This window comes from Orussus abietinus, unplaced genomic scaffold, assembly GCF_000612105.2.
Source record: "Orussus abietinus isolate OABI.00-Male unplaced genomic scaffold, Oabi_2.0 scaffold55, whole genome shotgun sequence".
NCBI lineage: Eukaryota > Metazoa > Arthropoda > Insecta > Hymenoptera > Orussidae > Orussus > Orussus abietinus.
In genome coordinates this window covers 322,574-340,374 of record NW_019394295.1, presented here as the reverse complement: position 1 = coordinate 340,374, position 17,801 = coordinate 322,574, and the positions used below count along the sequence as shown (strand labels likewise).

At 44.0% G+C, this 17,801-nt stretch overlaps 2 protein-coding genes and 1 non-coding gene across 4 annotated transcripts; all 3 read right to left on the bottom strand.

Annotated features, from left to right (window-relative positions):
- Nucleotides 1-7,026: 7,026 nt before the first annotated feature.
- LOC105696333 (retinol-binding protein pinta) lies at nt 7,027-11,083 on the bottom strand. 2 transcript variants are annotated; one of them, XM_012418738.2, is made up of 7 exons: nt 10,956-11,083; nt 8,815-9,196; nt 8,198-8,350; nt 7,862-7,970; nt 7,649-7,759; nt 7,458-7,560; nt 7,217-7,368 (listed from the first exon to the last, which is right to left on the bottom strand). In XM_012418738.2, exons 2-7 carry the CDS (start codon nt 9,111-9,113, stop codon nt 7,217-7,219), a joined length of 927 nt encoding a protein of 308 aa, XP_012274161.1. In that variant the 5' UTR covers nt 9,114-9,196; nt 10,956-11,083. The 2 variants fall into 2 exon arrangements, with proteins under 2 accessions (XP_023290810.1, XP_012274161.1); XM_023435042.1 differs by lacking the exon at nt 10,956-11,083 and having other exon boundaries at nt 7,027-7,368; nt 8,815-9,113.
- Nucleotides 11,084-11,905: 822 nt separating this feature from the next.
- On the bottom strand, nt 11,906-16,639 carry LOC105695633 (phosrestin-2). Its single transcript, XM_012417380.1, has 3 exons — nt 16,496-16,639; nt 13,719-15,455; nt 11,906-13,502 (listed from the first exon to the last, which is right to left on the bottom strand). Exons 2-3 carry the CDS (start codon nt 14,691-14,693, stop codon nt 13,332-13,334), a joined length of 1,146 nt encoding a protein of 381 aa, XP_012272803.1. The 5' UTR covers nt 14,694-15,455; nt 16,496-16,639; the 3' UTR covers nt 11,906-13,331.
- Trnaa-agc lies at nt 15,874-15,946 on the bottom strand. Its single transcript has one exon. It is a non-coding gene; the product is annotated as a tRNA-Ala (tRNA).
- Nucleotides 16,640-17,801: the final 1,162 nt, after the last annotated feature.

The following is a 17,801-nucleotide window of genomic DNA, read 5'->3' as shown; positions in this document are numbered from 1 at the left end:
TATTTATATGCGAAAAAAAATTCCTACGAACAAAACATTCCTACAATTTCGTGCACGACTTCCAAATATTAATAAATGGGGCCATTTCGAAACAGTGCAAAATTTTTTACGCATATTATTTATATGCGAAAAAAAAATTCCTATGAACTGGAGAATCGAGTTCCTGGTATCTGGTCTTTGTGAGAAGGAGCTTCGATTAGTATCGGGGATCCCGATCGGGGTTCCTGGTCTGGGGAGACGGTTCCCCAGGGACGCGGCAGGAGCCCCGTAAGGGAGCAAGAAAAGGGGAGGAAGATGGCCGCCATGGTAGTGCGCAATAATAATAAATAAGGTGTATCACTTAGGGCGTCTTTGAGTCCCCGCAGATGGCGAGTATTAGATATCGGGTTGCCATAATGTTTCCTTGCGGGGCCCGCGCCGTTCCAGGGTGCACTACCCTAAGCACGGTATGTACCGCCTGTACTCTATGGGGGATGCAATGGCATAACTTGTCAGTCCAGGGGGTTCGGCGGCCACGTCCGTAATGTCCCCCTGGAATATTTCCTCCTGTAATGCCTTCTACGGTCTCCTTCGGGATATTTTCCCGATGGCCCGTAAACGTCTCGGCGACGTCTTTCGCGATTTCTTCCTTGACATTTCATGAAACATTAAGGTGAGACGAAACGCTCATTCTATACATGAAATGTCAAAACATTGATGAAACTTTTTCCTCGATTGAAACTGCAGTACATCATGAGACATCTTTCCAAGACATTTCTTTTACTCATCCCTGATTAGAACCAAGAACCATTTAAAAATACAGTACATCATTAAACGTCATTTTCCAACAAATTTTTATTTTTACTCATGTGTTTTCGATATTTCACTCATTTTGAAAGTCTCTAATCGAAAATGAAGATTCTCGAGAGGGAGAATTCTTTTTCCGCGTGCGGCAGGGGGTTGGTGAGTTTCCTCCGATGAGGGAGGAATTCGATCGGAAATCTGAGGAAAACGGAGATTCCGGGAGGGCGGCTTAATTAATTCATTTATGGTAGCGTTTGCGCCTTCATTCGGGGGAGGGTGGAAGTTGGGCATAAATTTTCCCCGTGGCGGCGCTTTTCCCGGAGCCGTTATTTTTCCGGGGGTGGGACCGAGGAACGCAACGCGGAATGTCGGCGTTTCGACGATTTGCGAGCCCGTCGGTGAACACGACTCGGGAACGGATTACAAGGGACGTGCCCAGAAGTTAATATAACTTTTGTCATAACCCCGGAGTTTAGCTGGGCGCGACATAAAAAAAGAGCGGCCTCGCCCCGTAAAGCCGAGCGGGACGTTAACGAAATTCGCGCCGCGAAAAACGCGGGAATGGACTTTGCCAGTGTTAAAAGGCGAGAAAACCGCCGGGGGGGGGGTGAAAACCACCCCCGTTATGCGTGCACCCCTCCGGGCACGCACCCCCCGAATTATAAACCCTGACGGAATTCCGACGTGGAAGAATTCTAATATCTCCCAGGAAAAACGAGGTATCCCCTCACCCCCCTAAGAAAAAGAACCGGCAGAGAAAATATTAAAAATGAGTTAACCTCTAAATAGGGCGAGAAATCGTTATCCGAGCAGTTTACCTTGATAAGGACAGCCTGGAAGAAAAAAAAAGAGGTTGTAGTACCCAGGGTAACGTAATAAAAGGGGTTACTTCTAGTACATCTGGTACTTCTGGAAGATGCATCCTAATACCCAGTACTCGAGAACAGTCGAGCATTTTCGTTGGCGATAGGCGAAGCCCTTGAATAAAAAATGAAAGCGACCGAGACGGGGCCGGAATCCGGAATGGAAAGCCACGGAAAAGGGACACCTTTCCCCGAGACTTTCCGGGCGAATATGAGGCCAAACTCCCGGAGGAGGTGGCCGGGAAAGACGAATGTTCGTATTGTATCCTCTTTTATTTCGCGATCCCGTCACGTCTCGCCCTTATGTCCAGCAAATCTCGAAAGTCGGACGGATTTGGCCGGTGGTCCGGTCACGGCCGGAAGCCGGCCTCTGGGAGGAGGGAAGTGGTTGCTCGGCAGTCCGCCCGGGTGCGCCACCGGCGCGCTCTCGACGCCCGAGAAAGGAAGTTTTCCCGGGGAAAAGAAAAACCAGGGACGCCGTATAAAATATTCCCCCAGCGTGGGGCGCATCAAGCCTTGCACACGGAAATCTCGTCCGGCACATCGTCAACGGCGTCATTTATCATTCTTTAAAGGTGCCCCCTCATTTCCTTACGCGTGGGCCCGATCTAATCGTTTCTTCTCTTATTTTTCCTTCTTTTTCTGCCCACGTGGAAAACTATTATTTCCTTACAATTACTATAGTTGGAATATCGCAGAAGTGAAACCACACAAATGGGCGACATTTGTTAATAATAATAATTATTATATATATATAGATTTACTCATGCGCAGTTTTGATGATAGGTGGGTGTCGTCGATATCTCGGACGGCTGGGGTGCGCACTCTTGTTTTCCGCCCTCTTGGAGTTCTCGGATTCTGCTTAAGGTGTCAATAACCGGGACGTTTACCCCGCGATACGTATATATATATATGTCTGTATATACGGCTATATCTATATAGCCGGATCCCATGCACCGGGTGCTCGAGAAGTAATAAAGAACGGCAGGACCCGTCATTACCGGCATCCAGACAAATGAGGTCCCGGCGTGACCAGGATGTCGACACAGCGGAAGACGAATGCTCGACGTCAAAGGGAGAATCGAAAACTTATTCAAATGGGGGACTCCCGCGAGAGGGATGACTCGATAGGAGCAGCACGGAAAGGGAGAGAGAGAGGGAGAGAAAGGTCGAAAACTTATTCCGGGAGGACGGTAAATAATGTATTACGAGTTTCCTCGCCCAGACGGATTCCGCGAGCGGAACCAACGCGGAGGATGAAATCCCCTACGGGGCATCAGCGGAATGCCGCTTTATCCGAGCCCGATATCAAAGGTCCTCGAAAGTCATCGGGAGAAAATGGCGCGTGATTGGTCGGATAAAAGAACCGGGATAAAAGAAGTAAGGTATAAAGTGTTTAATGGCAGATAAGAAGAAACACGTGTCGCTTAGATTTTCGTCCACTATAACATATTATAAAAGAAATGAAATCGGAGAGATACCTTCATTAGAGATACCCCATTAAAGTCCCAAATTCTTGGTGGTGACCTTCCTGCTCGCGGGCCAGCTAGAGACTGCCTCTTTTCCTGCGCCGCCGCTCGATGGCGCCACTGGTAGCCGTCTTAAATTCTAACGACTTACACTCGAAATAACGGAAGATTTTTCGTGCGAATCTATTCCTACGCGGTAGGGAATTGGAATGAACTTGTGAATCGGGTCCTAGGGTAGTGTGGCGGTCGGTCGAAGGACAAATTCCACGGTAAGGCAAGGAGGAAGCTCCTCTGGAAGTTATTCCGGTCTTTTCCGAGGTAGGGGGGGGCTGGAGAATTCCCGGGCGGAAATTCACATTTTCCCGCGCGGCGGGTGTAGGACTTAACCTCGAAATTAGTCTCCGTGAGATCAAAGTAAAGTGACGCAAGATGGCGGCGGGCGGGCGGACGTGCGCGGAATGGCCGCCGCATGCAAATGCCGCTCGCGGCCGTTAGCTAATGTGTCAGCGCGACCGTTGAGAAAGGAGAGAGACGAGGCGAGGCGACGAAGGGAGGTGAGAGAGAGACAGATGCCAAATTCAGTTCTGATTATTATACCACGGTCGGATTAAAATAATAGTACGATCCGGTACTGGGGAAAAAATAATCCTACTATTTAAAAGCCTCGGATATTAAAATATTTCAACCCAAATTTTGTTTAATTAACGAAAGGAAATAGGGAATTACACATTGAGCAATTAATAATACTCAGCGGAATATTAATGTCGAGGAGTTTATATTCCATTACCCAACTGGACGAATGTAAATGTCTTTACAAATAAACCTATATCCATCGGTAGGAACTAAGACTTCCGGTTTCACATTCTCCTGAAATAATGGTACAATTCCCGTATTGTTATCGTTGTGAAAATGTATAGGACACGGGACTAAATTAATAGTAAATAAATTTTATAATTATAGCACGGTTGGGAATATAAGACGGCCGAGGAGTGGGGGAAGGCTCGAAGCGCTGCCGCGCGGAGAATAGGGGAAGTTCGCGGATGACGTCATCGAAACTTTATCAGGTCTCCGGCAGAGGCCCGCCAAGTTTCCACGAGCGAAGCCGGCCTGAAAAAGGAAACTCGTAACTGAATTTATTTATCGCAAGGACACGCGTGGAATAATGTTTGCGCGCTCATTGCGGCGGCTTAGATTTTCCCGAAAGCTCGAACCAAAGCCGCCGCGGAAGTAGGACACTCGTGGGCGAAATAATCGATTAATCGATGAATCGATGCGCTAACTTACCTTCCGCCACCTGATTACTAAACCACGGACTGCCGGAGCAAGTTTCGAGGCCTGCAGCGCCCCCAGGAGTCGCTAATTTCCCGACATTTTGGGTAATGGCGACCACGTGATTACCTCGTTAGTCCCCTCGATTTATTCCTTCATTTACTTAATTCCACTTTTTTTAACGTGTAGAGTAAATACTCGGTGTAAATGCCCTCGCAAGACAAACAATCCTTATGCTACGAAAGGAACATAACCTCAAAATTTCACATTTCTATACCCAGCGGTTTGGGCTGGACGATGATAAGTCAGGGGGTTAATGATATTTGGATTTTGTGTATATATAATATATACACCCTGTATATATAGATTGCAGTCAGGATTTGAATTTTCCAAAAGGGCGCTTCTGGAATCTATGCAAGGTCGCTTTCAAGACAGTCATAATTGGCCGGAAGAAAGATGGCGTCCTTAACGACGCGTCTGGCGTCTTTCGTGGCGGCGCCGAACGTGGCAAAAGAGCGCACTAAATCCACGTTAAAGCTCGTCTAGACCCCAGACGAAGTCCATCTCGCCCGACTGGTCAACCAGGCCAGTTTCTGCAAGCTCTTCGGACGTTTCCCTTCCACCCGTTTGGAGAAATCTTCCCGGAAGGACGCGATGCTCGCGAAATTTCATTTTTCACATAAAAAAAAGAATGTGATTTTCGGTCCAGTCTAGGATAAATTAAAAGAAATTTCTTTGAAAAATTACATTTCACCACCATCGCGTTTTGTCCTTAGGGCCTCCATAATTTCCTGACAAAGTTTCAAATGATTCGGTGCACCCAGTTTGGAGAAGAGTTTTATAAATATTTTAACGTTTCATACATAGAATGATCCTTTAATAAAATTCATTGTACATATTTTAACGTTTCATATGTAACGTTTAATATATAGAATGACTCATTCGTATCACCTTAAATACAACGATTCGCGTAATACCTCCGACACCTGACCTCAAGTTCAAGGCTGCCGCCATCTTGGATTATTCCCCGACGTCCCAGCGGGCTTCGGCGATGTTTCTCATTACCAGGGGCTGTAAAAAGGCAAAGTTACTAGGCGCCGAGTTTTAACAGTCATATAAACTCGTCCAGTAATTCCGGGGGCTGCATAATTGAAATCCCAAAGTCGTAATTCGCGATCGCAGTCCGAGGTACGTGTGCGGAATGGGCGTCGCGGCCTCGGCGACGTAAAAGTGCCGATTAAATTATTAAAGCCGTCCCTCTTTAGAGGAAGTCCCTCTTGCGCTTCTCAGGTGGCGCGTCGGTCTAGGTTAAGTTAAGAACCCTCGCCGTTCCGTTCCGTTTGATTTCTCTCAGGGACTATAACGTCCGACGGGCCGCGAGTCCGTACCAACCTTAACCATCCAGTTACGCTTTTATTCCGCCACAGTTGGCTCCCTGGCTGACTTGCCGGCCTCATGACTTACCAATGAAGCAGTTTCGTCCGCTCGTATCCTCCGACCTCCTGGCGTATGTATGATCCCGGGACGCCCGACTAGGACGTGTCGCCGGCATTTTCTTATTTCCTAAGAATACCTTAAGATCACATGAAAGGCGCTGAGAAATTTAATCCGAGAAATTCTAACGACCGTTTAGGACCAACGTCGCCATCTGTGACGGTTAGCTGCAACTAAACTTTTGCTCTAAAAACACGTGTCAGCATTATCTTGCAATCGTTAGTGAAAATATTTTCTATATTTTATCGTGTATTATTAACTGTTCGAGCTACGTCCTGAAACTCTACATTTCGATGGTAAACCTTCAAGATTCGTAAAACATCGAAAATGGGCACGAAGGCAGCCATGTTGGATTATTACGAAGAGCACGATGTAAAATTATTGAAATCCCGTGAATTAATTATTCTAACGACCGTTTAGGACCAACGTCGCCATCTGTGACGGTTAGCTGCAACTAAACTTTTGCTCTAAAAACACGTATCAGCATTATCTTGCAATCGTTAATGAAAGTATTTTCTATATTTTATCGTGTATCGTGTATTTTCTATATTTTATCGTGTATCATATAACTGTTCGAGCTACGTCCTGAAACTCTACATTTCGATGATAAACCTTCAAGATGCGTAAAACATCGAAAATGGGCACGAAGGCAGCCATGTTGGATTATTACGTGGTGCGGATGATCGCTGTGTAGTCCCTCTGCGGTGAACAGGACCGAGACGGGAGAAAATAGTCTATCTCGAGTCTCGGCTTGTCTGTAGGCTGATAATGTAATTACTCAAGCAGCTATTCCGAGCACGTCCTTAATAATGTCTTACCGAAGACGAGTCTCACCTACGCTCGATCCACCCCACCGGAACTCACCCCCGGGCGGGGTAGCTACCCCAGGGGGTGAGTACCTCCGTAAATTAGCTCTGTTTTGCGCGACTCAAGAGTACACGTCGACGAGGGGACATTTTCAAAAGCGACCCTAAGGAAACGAAACTTTACCCGAGCTCGAAAATGGCTCGCTTAAATATCGTTTTAAAATAACCAAGTAATAATTAAAGGGATGTGAAAGTGACGTCAAAAAATTAAATTCAATGAGGGTCAGTCTCCACATTCGCGATAAATCAATAAGGGGTCACCATTGATATCGAACTTCCTACTTAGCTTGAATTATTGCTTGTTAATTTATTTATTACCTTTTCGTACGTAAGTTGACAATGTGAAAGGATTTATCGATGAAACCGAAATGATTAATCTCAGGACGGAAGTATAAAAAACCATATAAATCGGTAATGTGATATTATTTCCTGATAGCACCCATTTGAGATTTGGATTTTCCTTGGCAATCGATCAATCGATGTTCAATTGTTTAAAGCTACCGTCGACTCCGAACAAATCGAACCCGGAGACTGATTTCCCTTGCCTTTTGGATTCATCCACTCGATATTTCTCATCTTCCAAAAACCATTCGCGATTGTCGATCACTTTCTGCTTCCACTCGGCTGAAACGGAATATCTCGAAATTAAATTTACTCTTATCATTAACACCATTTTTAATAATTTAGGTATTACGCCCTAGTGTTTTATTTACCAGTTAAGGTCGCGATGGATGGCCCCTCGCCGCCGTAATCAGAAGGCAATACCTTCCTCGGTAAATATTTAAACAATGACTCCATATCAGCGTGAATCATTACCTGAAAAAGTGATATCACATTGGTAACGAGATTTCAGCCATTTAAATATTTTAGTATTAATTTATTATTAATATAACAGATATCCTACCCTTTTCTTCAGCTTCTCCTTCATGAACATCTTGAAAATGCTGTAAATCATGTCGAAGGTTACCGGAGTATTAATGTAGTGCATAGTCTTTGATCTGATTGGATAAGCATCCTAAAAATTAATAATTGCATCGTACAACCCATTCTCAGCTGGACGAAAAACGGAAATTACGTCTCCTTATACTAATTCCTGAAAATCTTTTAACTAATTTACCTGAAAACAGGTGAGCACCTTCTTAACAATGGCCGGGGTATAGAGGGAAGTGTGCTCGAGAGTACTTCCGGTCAGATCCAATAACGTATCCTGTCCGGCAACCCCTAGCCTTTCATGACAATGAAAGAAAAATTATTATTTATCAATTATACATATGTTACCATTTATATCAATTATACATTTGTTCATCAAAAGTATAATTTTCTCTTTGAACGCCACATTCGATCATTTTGTATCCTTCATCATTAAAAAAAAAAAAAAGTAACTTGCCAAACAATATCATTTAAACTGCTAATGAAAATATATATTGTCAAATATATATTGTAATCAACTGACCTGTCGTCTCCGAGCACGAGGAGGTCCATTATCATGAAATAGACCCGTGCCATTTCTAGAAAGGTGTATTTGCTAGGGTCAAAAATGGCTCCTCTCACTAGAACTATCCTAGGGCTTTCTGGAGTCTCCGTCGTTGGCAGGGGCAAGTACGACCTGGTTAGTCAACAAGAAAAATATTGTCAACAGCAAAAACAAAGAAATAAGTGAGGATGTTTTGCAAGAGATTTTTTGCAACTGGATAGATATGTAATTATGCATAAATGGATGATCCTCTCCAATGTTCCGATATACCATTCAAGAGTCACTCTATCTATTAAGGTGAAGTGAAAACCCCCTCAAACCATTCGATTTTAATAGAACACTTCTTTTTAAAGGTATTGGACCAAACTGTCCGAAACTTTGACACATGACTAGTGATCATGTAAAAATTGTTCTGACATTTTGAAAATTTGGATTTTCGACAAACAATTATTTTTAGGAAGCCCTTTTTTACCGACGTCGATCAAGTTACTGAACTTACATCCAGAATCCCGAACATGTCCTGAACATCTCGAAGTCTATTGTAAAATTCGATATATTCTTCTAAACAATGAGTTTGTACTGATCTATATGCGTACCCTAGGTCAAGGATTTCTTGGATCTTGGGATCGGCGGGATCTCTTCCCGTGAACATCTCCGGAAGATGGGTCCTGATTGTGTGATAAGTCTCCAGTTTTTCCTTCGTCCTCTCCAAACTGTGCTTGCAGCCCCTAAGAAAGCCTACCAGCCATTGTTGATCGATTCTTGCGCATATATGCGGCTGTTTTCCCAGCCATTCCGTGACGTAATGGACGTCCTTCTCGAGTTGTTTCTCGTCCTCGTTAAGTTCTCGTTCTGCGAGTTTTTTAAGAGCCGGTGGCAGCTCTCGAATCTCCATAGTTTGAATTATCCCCGGAGATGAACACCAGTTGATCACTTATGCGCAAATTGGAGCTCTACGAGACATCGGCCCTTTGAAACCTGAAAAATTGTAAAGCGACCTTGCCATTTGCATACTCTCCACCGACAAAAATCCAGGTAAATTAACATGAATTTTTACACACTTATCTTGTTTATACTTAAATTTCAGAAATGTTCGAGGACAATTTAGAACACCCTGGTAATTAATAAACTCCCATTTGAACGAGTCAAAGTCAAAAAAAGTGTCTTACGCGCTTCTATGCCAAAACCATGGGAATACGAGGTCTCGGAGTGAAACATTAATTAACCTGAAAAATCACAGATGGCGCAGGGGGTCCCTTGCAGTGAACTAGGGCCGCAGAAATCACGAATCCAAAGGATTTCCAGAGTTTAACTTGAATTTCTTTACAATTATTGCATGCCATTTGGTACAATACCCAATATAATTCGACAGAGCTGTCGATATGAAAACCAACGTCGTAAATGTAAGTATTTAGAATATTCTTCTTTACCGACGTCGATCAAGTTCCTCGACGTGTTTCACTCCACCTTTAGAATTCCTGGCAAGAGGGCACCCTTCGGGGAGGTCCTCGAAGATGGCCCCGCGATATGGAGATACTACACCCCAGTCGGAATCGGTACGTAGAGGAGAGAAGAAAAAGGAGGAGGAAGAAAAAGCAGGCTCAGGGTAATGCGAAATTCCGCGGTACCCTCCGAGTAGTACTTGTTAACCCCGTCACGTCGGCGCTATATGTCAACGTTCCTTAGGCAGCCGCCTTTCGTACAACCAATTTACTTGCGCGGTTCGGCCCCGCTGTCATTTCGCATTTTTCCCGGGGCTTTCAATGCGAGGGAAATAACGCGTCGCGGAATGTCGAATTTACCATGGGGAATTTTCTACCCAGGCCGCGGAAATCGCACGCGTAGCTATGCGGAAACGTGTTTCCGTTCAACTTGTTCGGAACAAGTGCGTCAATTGGCGGGAATCGCTGCTTCCTCGAATACCTCCAGATTCCGGGGAAAAGTTCCCCATTAACCCTTTCCCTGCCACGGCAATTTTTCCGATACAAATTTCATATCATAAATTTTATTACGATACAAATTTCATATCATAAATTTTATTATGCCGAAGGACTGGGAAATATATTTCAATGGCGGTACCATCTTCGCAATGGAGCAATTTTCTTACAGTACTGGATACATACCCAAGTGTCCGCCGCCGATCTTACTGATTTTCATATATGTTGAAGAACACAAAAATCTAAGAGACACGTGTTTTTTTTTTTATCTGCATCGTCCACATTTAAGGGTGGAAACAACCCCCCCAAGGTTTGGCGAAAATTCCATTTTTATATTCATTTTCGTTTGAGCAGGGGAGGGATTTCGACGAAACTTGGCATAAACGTTCTAGCAGATGTTGCAAACTAGCAAACGTTCTTTTTAAAAATTAAAAAAGAAAGAAAAATGAACATTTTCATCGATGCATCGTCACGGCAATGGCATTGAAATCTCCGCTGTATATTAATTTCCCATTTTACGAGGAGTCGTTTAACGCCCTTAGAAGAGAATTAATATCCAAATTCTCAATGAAATATGAATCGTCGTATTGAAAATGAAAAATCCACCGATTCGTTAGGAAATTATTGTCATCCGATGATAGCGATGATGCGGCACCGGTTGTCACACTGACGGCGCCCAACAATGGCGCCGGGAGTTCCTTTATTGCTGCTTCCCGAGTTACTTATCACCTTCCTCGCGAGGGTACGTTTAATCATTGTCACTTCTCGAGGTTATTAGGATAGATTTTGAGGAATCTTACCGGAATATTCGAACAGGAGTCCTTAAACTGTCTACGATCGCTCCTATTGCCACGTATCGTCTCGCACTGCTGTTGGAAAAACTGCTCGAAAGGAGACCTAGGCCTCGATACTGCATGACTTACGTCACGACCACGTGACAGTCGGTACGATAAATCGAGTAGTACATCGGAGCAAGACCGCAATATCATTTCGCTTTTTTTCGATTGGCGGCAGAGGTCAGGCGATCAATTCCAATTACTAAAGGAAAAAGTTGGTCGACTCAAGGAGAAGAAGAAAAAAATTTAGAAAAAAATCCTCCGATCATTTACATTGTCAAGGTACACTGTCAAGATATACGGAATTCGTTATGTGGATTCTTAATGCCGTGGGATGAACATTTTTCATTTGTCTAGTTTAATCTCTAGTTTGGCATAAATTTAACGTTAAGCGTTAAATGTTGGAACCTGTCCTTAGAAACGCTTTTAGGAGTCCTTATCGGACAGATAGGTTTATCTTATCGAGATTAAGAGAGAAGTTTCGATTAAGCCGTAAGAAAAATCATTTGTAAATGAATGCTCCGAAGTTAACCTAAATTGTTATGAAGAACCAATGTCTTGCAGTGGTCTGGAAAAATTGAAAAAAAATAATTATCCCGTGCTTAAGTTCTTCTGGTAAAACGTCAACCCCCTGATAATTTCACGTTTGAAATACGGACTTTCGAAGAGGTATCATTTGTTCATAATGGAGAAATCTACTGTACCTACCGATGCTACACGTCCTTCGAATGTAAGGACTATGGATCGATGATAAAGCCTCAGGTCTCTTTGCTAATCTGTAATACCGATTACAGTTGTCCCACGATTTTCAAATTGACCATACCGACTGATGTTAAACGTTATTTTTAATGGATTAAAGTCTATACACGGTAATATACCGAGTGCTGGTAAAATTCTATTAAACAACTCATGGTCGAACGGCGCCGAATTTCGGCACTTCAAATTGACAAACATTAACAATATATCCGTCGGTTATCTTTACCAATAAGTACTGAAAATCGCTGTAATTACATGGGATTGAAAAAGGGCCTGCTCTCGTTAATGCTTTTATTTAAATAAAGCCGCAGACAGTTAAAGTAACGTAACACATTTAACCGAAACTATTGTTAACTCATTACAGAAGTTTCATTACCGTGAAGAAAAATGACTATTGCAACATAGACGTAAAGATGTCATAAAAACTATTAAATAAACATAACAATAACACTAGCTTCGTATAAACAAGCGATACATTGGAATCGTCCACGATAAGGTGATTGTTTCACGATACACCTTGGATTTGTCTCTTATCAGTCATCCGATTAATTGTTCTTGTTCCGCAATTATGACGTTTATAAATAATCATTCCATCAGAGGCCTATTTGAAACTCACATTCCGTATATACAAGTCAATCGTTCTATCGCTACGTGCGGTCATCATGACAAAACGCACGTAAAAGCTAATCACTTATCAAATCGAATCGTACGAACGAGATTACAAGGATCAGAGATCCGAAGGTCGACTCTTTTCGAGCCCAAGAATTAATTTGCATATCGGTCCACGTCTTAAACCCCATTTTTTGACTTCCCATCGACAAGACCACGCAAATCGATAAATGTCGCCACCTTTATTCGTCTTCGAGTAAAGCTTGGCGTCTCTTCATCGTTCGCAATGATGGTCAAAAATGATTAAAAAAAAAGAAACAAAAAAAACGAGCCGTCGCTCATCGCAATCGCATCGGTACCGCCATTTTTGGTTCTCCAAGAAGAAGAGGACCATCGTCAGCAAACCGAGTTTCTTAATTAATTGCTGGCTTTATTCATCTTTAAGTAAAGCTTGGCGTCCCTTCATCGTTTGCAATGATGATCCATGATGACAAAAAAAAATTAAAAAAACGAGCCGTCGCTCATCGCAATCAAATTGGTACCGCCATTTTTGGTTCTCCAAGAAGAAGAGGACCATCGTCCAGCAAGTCGAGTTTCCTAATTAACTGCTGGCTTTATTCATCTTCAAGCAAAGCTTGGCTTCCCTTCATCGTTTGCAATGATGATCCAAGATGACAAAAAAAAAATAAAAAACGAGCCGTCGCTCATCGCAATCGCATCGGTACCGCCATTTTTTGTTCTCCAAGAAGAGGACCATCGTCCGACAAGTCGAGTTTCCTAATTAACTGCTGGCTTTATTCATCTTCGAGTAAAGCTTGGCTTCCCTTCATCTTTCGCGATGATGATCCAAGATGATGAAAAAAAAAAACACAAAAAAGAACGAGCTGTCGCTCATCGCAATCGCATCTTTACCGCCATCTTTGGTTCTCCAGGAAGAAGAGGACCGACCATCGTCCAGCAAGCCGAGTTTCCAGATTAACTGCTCGCTGGGTCGACGACTTCCATCTGGAGTTCCTCCTTGGTGGGTTCTTCAGTTTTCTCTCCAGCTGGTGCCAACTTGACCCTCTCCGAGGGCTTCTGATGCATCAGGATGAACGGCAGCTCCGCGGCCAGTTCCCCTCCAAGAGCGCCCAGGTACAACTTCACCTAGGTCGACATAGATACACATTCTAGTTAAGGCTAAAATTTCACTTCAATTTCATTTCAGTGAGATATTTAACGAGGATTATAAGAAAAAAATATGAAGAAAATATTCTGTGCTGATTATTTTATTTTTTTGATTTTTTATATGTAGAGCATGTACAGACAATGAGGCCAAAAATCGGATGGCGAGGCGAAAATTCAAGAAGAGGGTAGAGATACCTTGACGGCGTAGGAGACGACGATGCCGAAGGAGTCCCTGACGTCGGCCGAGGTCAGGAGGGTGCTGGACGCCAAAGCCGACTCTTCCCTCTTCATACGTCCATCCATAGCGATTCCCCTTCTGTTCCTGTTGTTCTCCAGGTCGGGCTTAAGATACAATACCTTCTGCAGGTTGGAGCCCGGACTGATGGGGCACCCATCCTGGGTCTCGACGGCGTCGATGACCGTCCTGAACTGGCCATTCTGGAAGATGACGACGTCTATGCCCTGCTGGACCAGCGCCTTGATCTTCTTCACGAGCTTGTTGCTGTTGTTCCTGACGGATATGTTGACGGCGATCCTCTCCCCATGGTGGTACAACTGCTTGTCCAGGGTGACTTCCAGCTCCAGTTCACCAGGACTGAGCAGGAAGTCCTTCCGGACGACCGTGCAAGGCTGACGACCCTGTTTCGTAGGCGCGTACTGGATCTTCCTGATGCCCAGGGAGACGGTGCTGCGACGGTGGGTGGCATCTCCGTCGTTCTCCCCGCTGAAGACCTTGATGTAGTAGCTCACCCCACAGGGTTCCCCAGTCTCGTCAGGACCTGGTTGCAGGGTGACGCTGGATGGCGAGCTAAGTGGGAACTGGAAGGTAAAGGGCACCGCGTTCGGTCCCAGCTTCCTCAGGAGTCGTTCCTGCAGCTTGGTCAGGGTGGCCTCCCGCTTCTGCACCGGGAAGACCTGCTCCGAGACCAGGTAGAGGTCCTTCTGGAAATTCAGGCCCATCACCTCGTCTTCCTCTCGGCCGTAGCGGAAGCTGCAGACCAGCTGGCCCCATATCTTCCGCTCGCTGTTCACGTAGTCCTGGTCCAGGAGGATGACTCCGTCCACCGGCTCCACCCCCGACAGGTAGTCGATGAAGTCTCTCTTGCCCAGGTAGACGGCGATCTTGCCGTTGGGCGAGCACTTCTTGAAGACCTTGAAGTTGACCACCATGGTTCCCTGGGTGCTCTTCGCCGGTGGTCCGGGTCTGGGAACTGGCCTCCAGGGACTTCGATCAGCCCCTTATATATCGATGCGCCTCTTCGTGACGTTGCTCACTTCCCGTGCTTCCTAATCCTTTCAGCGGATGAAAGCTGGCTGTCCGGGTGTTCTCTCAACTGGCAGACCTTTCGGCTGTTTCACTTCTCCTCGGCAAAGTTTCTGGTACCGACGTCACCGAGACCGTAGAAATCCTGGATTAGAAGCTGACGGTCCTGCTTAACCCTTTCGGACACGGCATGTTAGAAAATAAAAAGGCTCGCGTTGCGGAGAAATTTAATTTCTTTTCAAATTGAACAAAGTCGCGCATTAAATTTATTTTCATTTATTTTCATTTATTTTCATGCCTCAGTGTTAGAGGCCGAAAAGTGGACGCCATCTTGGGTGGTTTTGGGACGCGGCATTTCTTTTTTCTTTTATCTCGTCTCGTCTTCGTGTCGGTGATAGTGGATTGGGATCACCAGGGGATGTTTTACATCAAAGCTAGGCGTAATGTCTGTATTTCAAGGCTCCTCTTGCTAGACTAATTCGGAGCTGGTCAAAGGCCCGAGGTTGGGGGCGATTTACTACTTCAATTAACTTCAATTACTTTCACCCCTGGAGGACTCGTTAACGGCTTTTGACTTCGTTGGGTGAAAACGGCTTTCCTTCCCTCCACCCATGCACGCGTTACTTCCATTGCCACTGATCTTGCCTTTTGGACAAAATTGCTACCACCTGAAGAAAAAAAGGATCAATTAACCGATACAAATAGATACATATGTTTAGACACATTTTTAGATATTATAGTAATCTATGATTATGCATAGCCTATTTCATAACGTGTCTTCTGTGTTTAAGTGCAATTGCACTTTTTCTCCGCATTTTTAGTGACATTTAAGCGGCTGTAAAACGTGAATGCCGCCAGCCTGCGGAAACGACATTGGCTCGGAAATGCGAAGCTTCCCTCCACTTCCGCACTTGAGGAAAAATCGACCATACTGGTGAGACGGTGGATATGCAAATGCAGTCGGTATTGGCATTTCAGGGACGCTCCTACTATCTACCTCGGGAACGAGGAGATAGCAGAACTTCCTTCTGTACAGTGATGTACAGATCTCGGTTATTAAAAAAAAGCAATAACAAAAAAATAATTTGGAGGCGCCGGGTATCGATCCCGGTACCTCTCGCATGCTAAGCGAGCGCTCTACCATCTGAGCTACGCCCCCTGATTACTTTATTCTTGTACCTTGACCAAGTACACCTCAAAGTCTATTTACACGGTCAATGTGTTCCACTAATTATTCCACTTATCATTTCTAATGCCGGAAAATCGATTTGCAAGGCTAATTCCATAACCGCAGGCACTCTCATAACAATATTTGACCTTAGACGAGATCGATTGCATATTTTTTACTAGATATGAGACATGTCCAATTTAACTTAATATTTATTTCTTGACATTTTGACGTTTTCGATAACTTAACTTATTATCGAAGTAACACATCATATTTTATTTCTTATCTTTCTAGCTTACTCTTAATATTTTCCCTTTATTCGAAATAATCGTGGAATGCAACATTGCGCAACAGAAGGCAACAATCTTCGGGTGATTGTGTTCCCAATGGAGGTCTAATATCGACATGCGACAATCGATTCCCTAGTCCATGAGCGGATTGTTATTTCTTTCGTAAGCAGTACATACAAGAATTACTGTCAAGGCGAATAAAACCGCGGGATTTTGTAATCTCACGGATCTTTCAAGAAAAAGCACTCACTTGAGTGAATTATTTCCCACGAGTTCAGGTTGGGAAAATGTTGAAATTTTCGGTCCGTTCAATTCATTAAATGCATGCTGCATCAAGTAATTAGTCGACGGTTATTCTTCGACCCATGATGTCCTTGATTATTTTCCCCGATTCCTTAAAAAGTGGTTTGCACTCGACATAAGTGGACGCATGTCGTGACGCAAGGCACGGAATTGCGAGATGCTTTTTACCTTTTTTTTTTTTTCCCATAATTGCGAGGTACAGGCCCCTGGCTACTCGAGTGCACCTGAGATACGTGGACGGCCTCACGTATGACGATGTCCGAAACGAGAACTTCCTACGGCGCCGCCATCTTGAATTTACAAACTGGAAAAGTCGTCCCCTTTGTGTAGCACTGAGGGAAAGAATCACTTTTTAGAAAATAGGAAACCCTTATGTCGAATAAATACTTGATCGACTGTAATAATAAAATTGATTGAAAGAGCACCTCGAAGACATTAAATACGTAAACGATCTCACGTTGCCAAAGTCCGAAACGAGAACTTCCTACGGCGCCGCCATCTTGAATTTACAAACCGGAGAAATCGTCCAGCTTGTGTAGCATACACTGATTTAAAAGATCACTATCTTAAATAATAAGTTACACAGCCAATAATCTGCAGATCTTCTCAGCTGACATCGTTTATTGAGACGACTCGCAGAGTGATGTTCCTCCATCGGAATTCGCAAGGCACGTCTACAGAGTCGCGTTTTTGACACCAATTGACACCAGGAGATCAGTTTTACTTTAACGAGATGCTAAAGCCTCGATATCCAGACACTCGTTACATCGTCAAATATACCCTGAGACATCTTCTCCTGGAATATCAAAGTTGGGGTTTCTGACAACTGGGCCTGGAAATTAAACTCAATTAGAGATATATCGTAAATAAGGAGGAATAAATTACCAAGGATTTAGTGCCAAAATCGTGTAAAAATTGAAAACGAGTAAACTCGTCAACAACAACACTCCATAAATAATATCGTCTCGGTTGATTAGATTCGAGTTTTATGACTCGATGTCGACGAACTTTCTCGCCGATAATTCACTCCTTGTCGATACACGACGCGACATCAGGGATCTGCTTTATCGACCTGCAAACATTTGAAATCCCCTTAGGGATATAATTCTTATATAGAAATATATATGTAATACATAATACACTTTTCTCCAGGTCGGTGAGATCAATGTTTAATGTTTATTCTGTTTATACCACCTTGCGCGTACTTCGTGAATGCGCCGAATATAAACTCCCTGTTATCAGAGAACACAGGT

Bases quoted from the DNA above. Each gene is read 5' to 3' on its own strand.
- LOC105696333 (XM_012418738.2), bottom strand. From the start codon at position 9,113: ATGGAGATTCGAGAGCTGCCACCGGCTCTTAAAAAACTCGCAGAACGA. The intron at 8,351-8,814 runs GTACGCATATAG...TTGACTAACCAG, and splicing joins CAAGAAATCCTTGACCTAGG to GTCGTACTTGCCCCTGCCAA. The intron at 7,369-7,457 runs GTAAATAAAACA...ATTCCGTTTCAG, and splicing joins ATCCATCGCGACCTTAACTG to CCGAGTGGAAGCAGAAAGTG.
- LOC105695633 (XM_012417380.1), bottom strand. From the start codon at position 14,693: ATGGTGGTCAACTTCAAGGTCTTCAAGAAGTGCTCGCCCAACGGCAAG. The intron at 13,503-13,718 runs GTATCTCTACCC...ATGTCGACCTAG, and splicing joins TCGTCTCCTACGCCGTCAAG to GTGAAGTTGTACCTGGGCGC.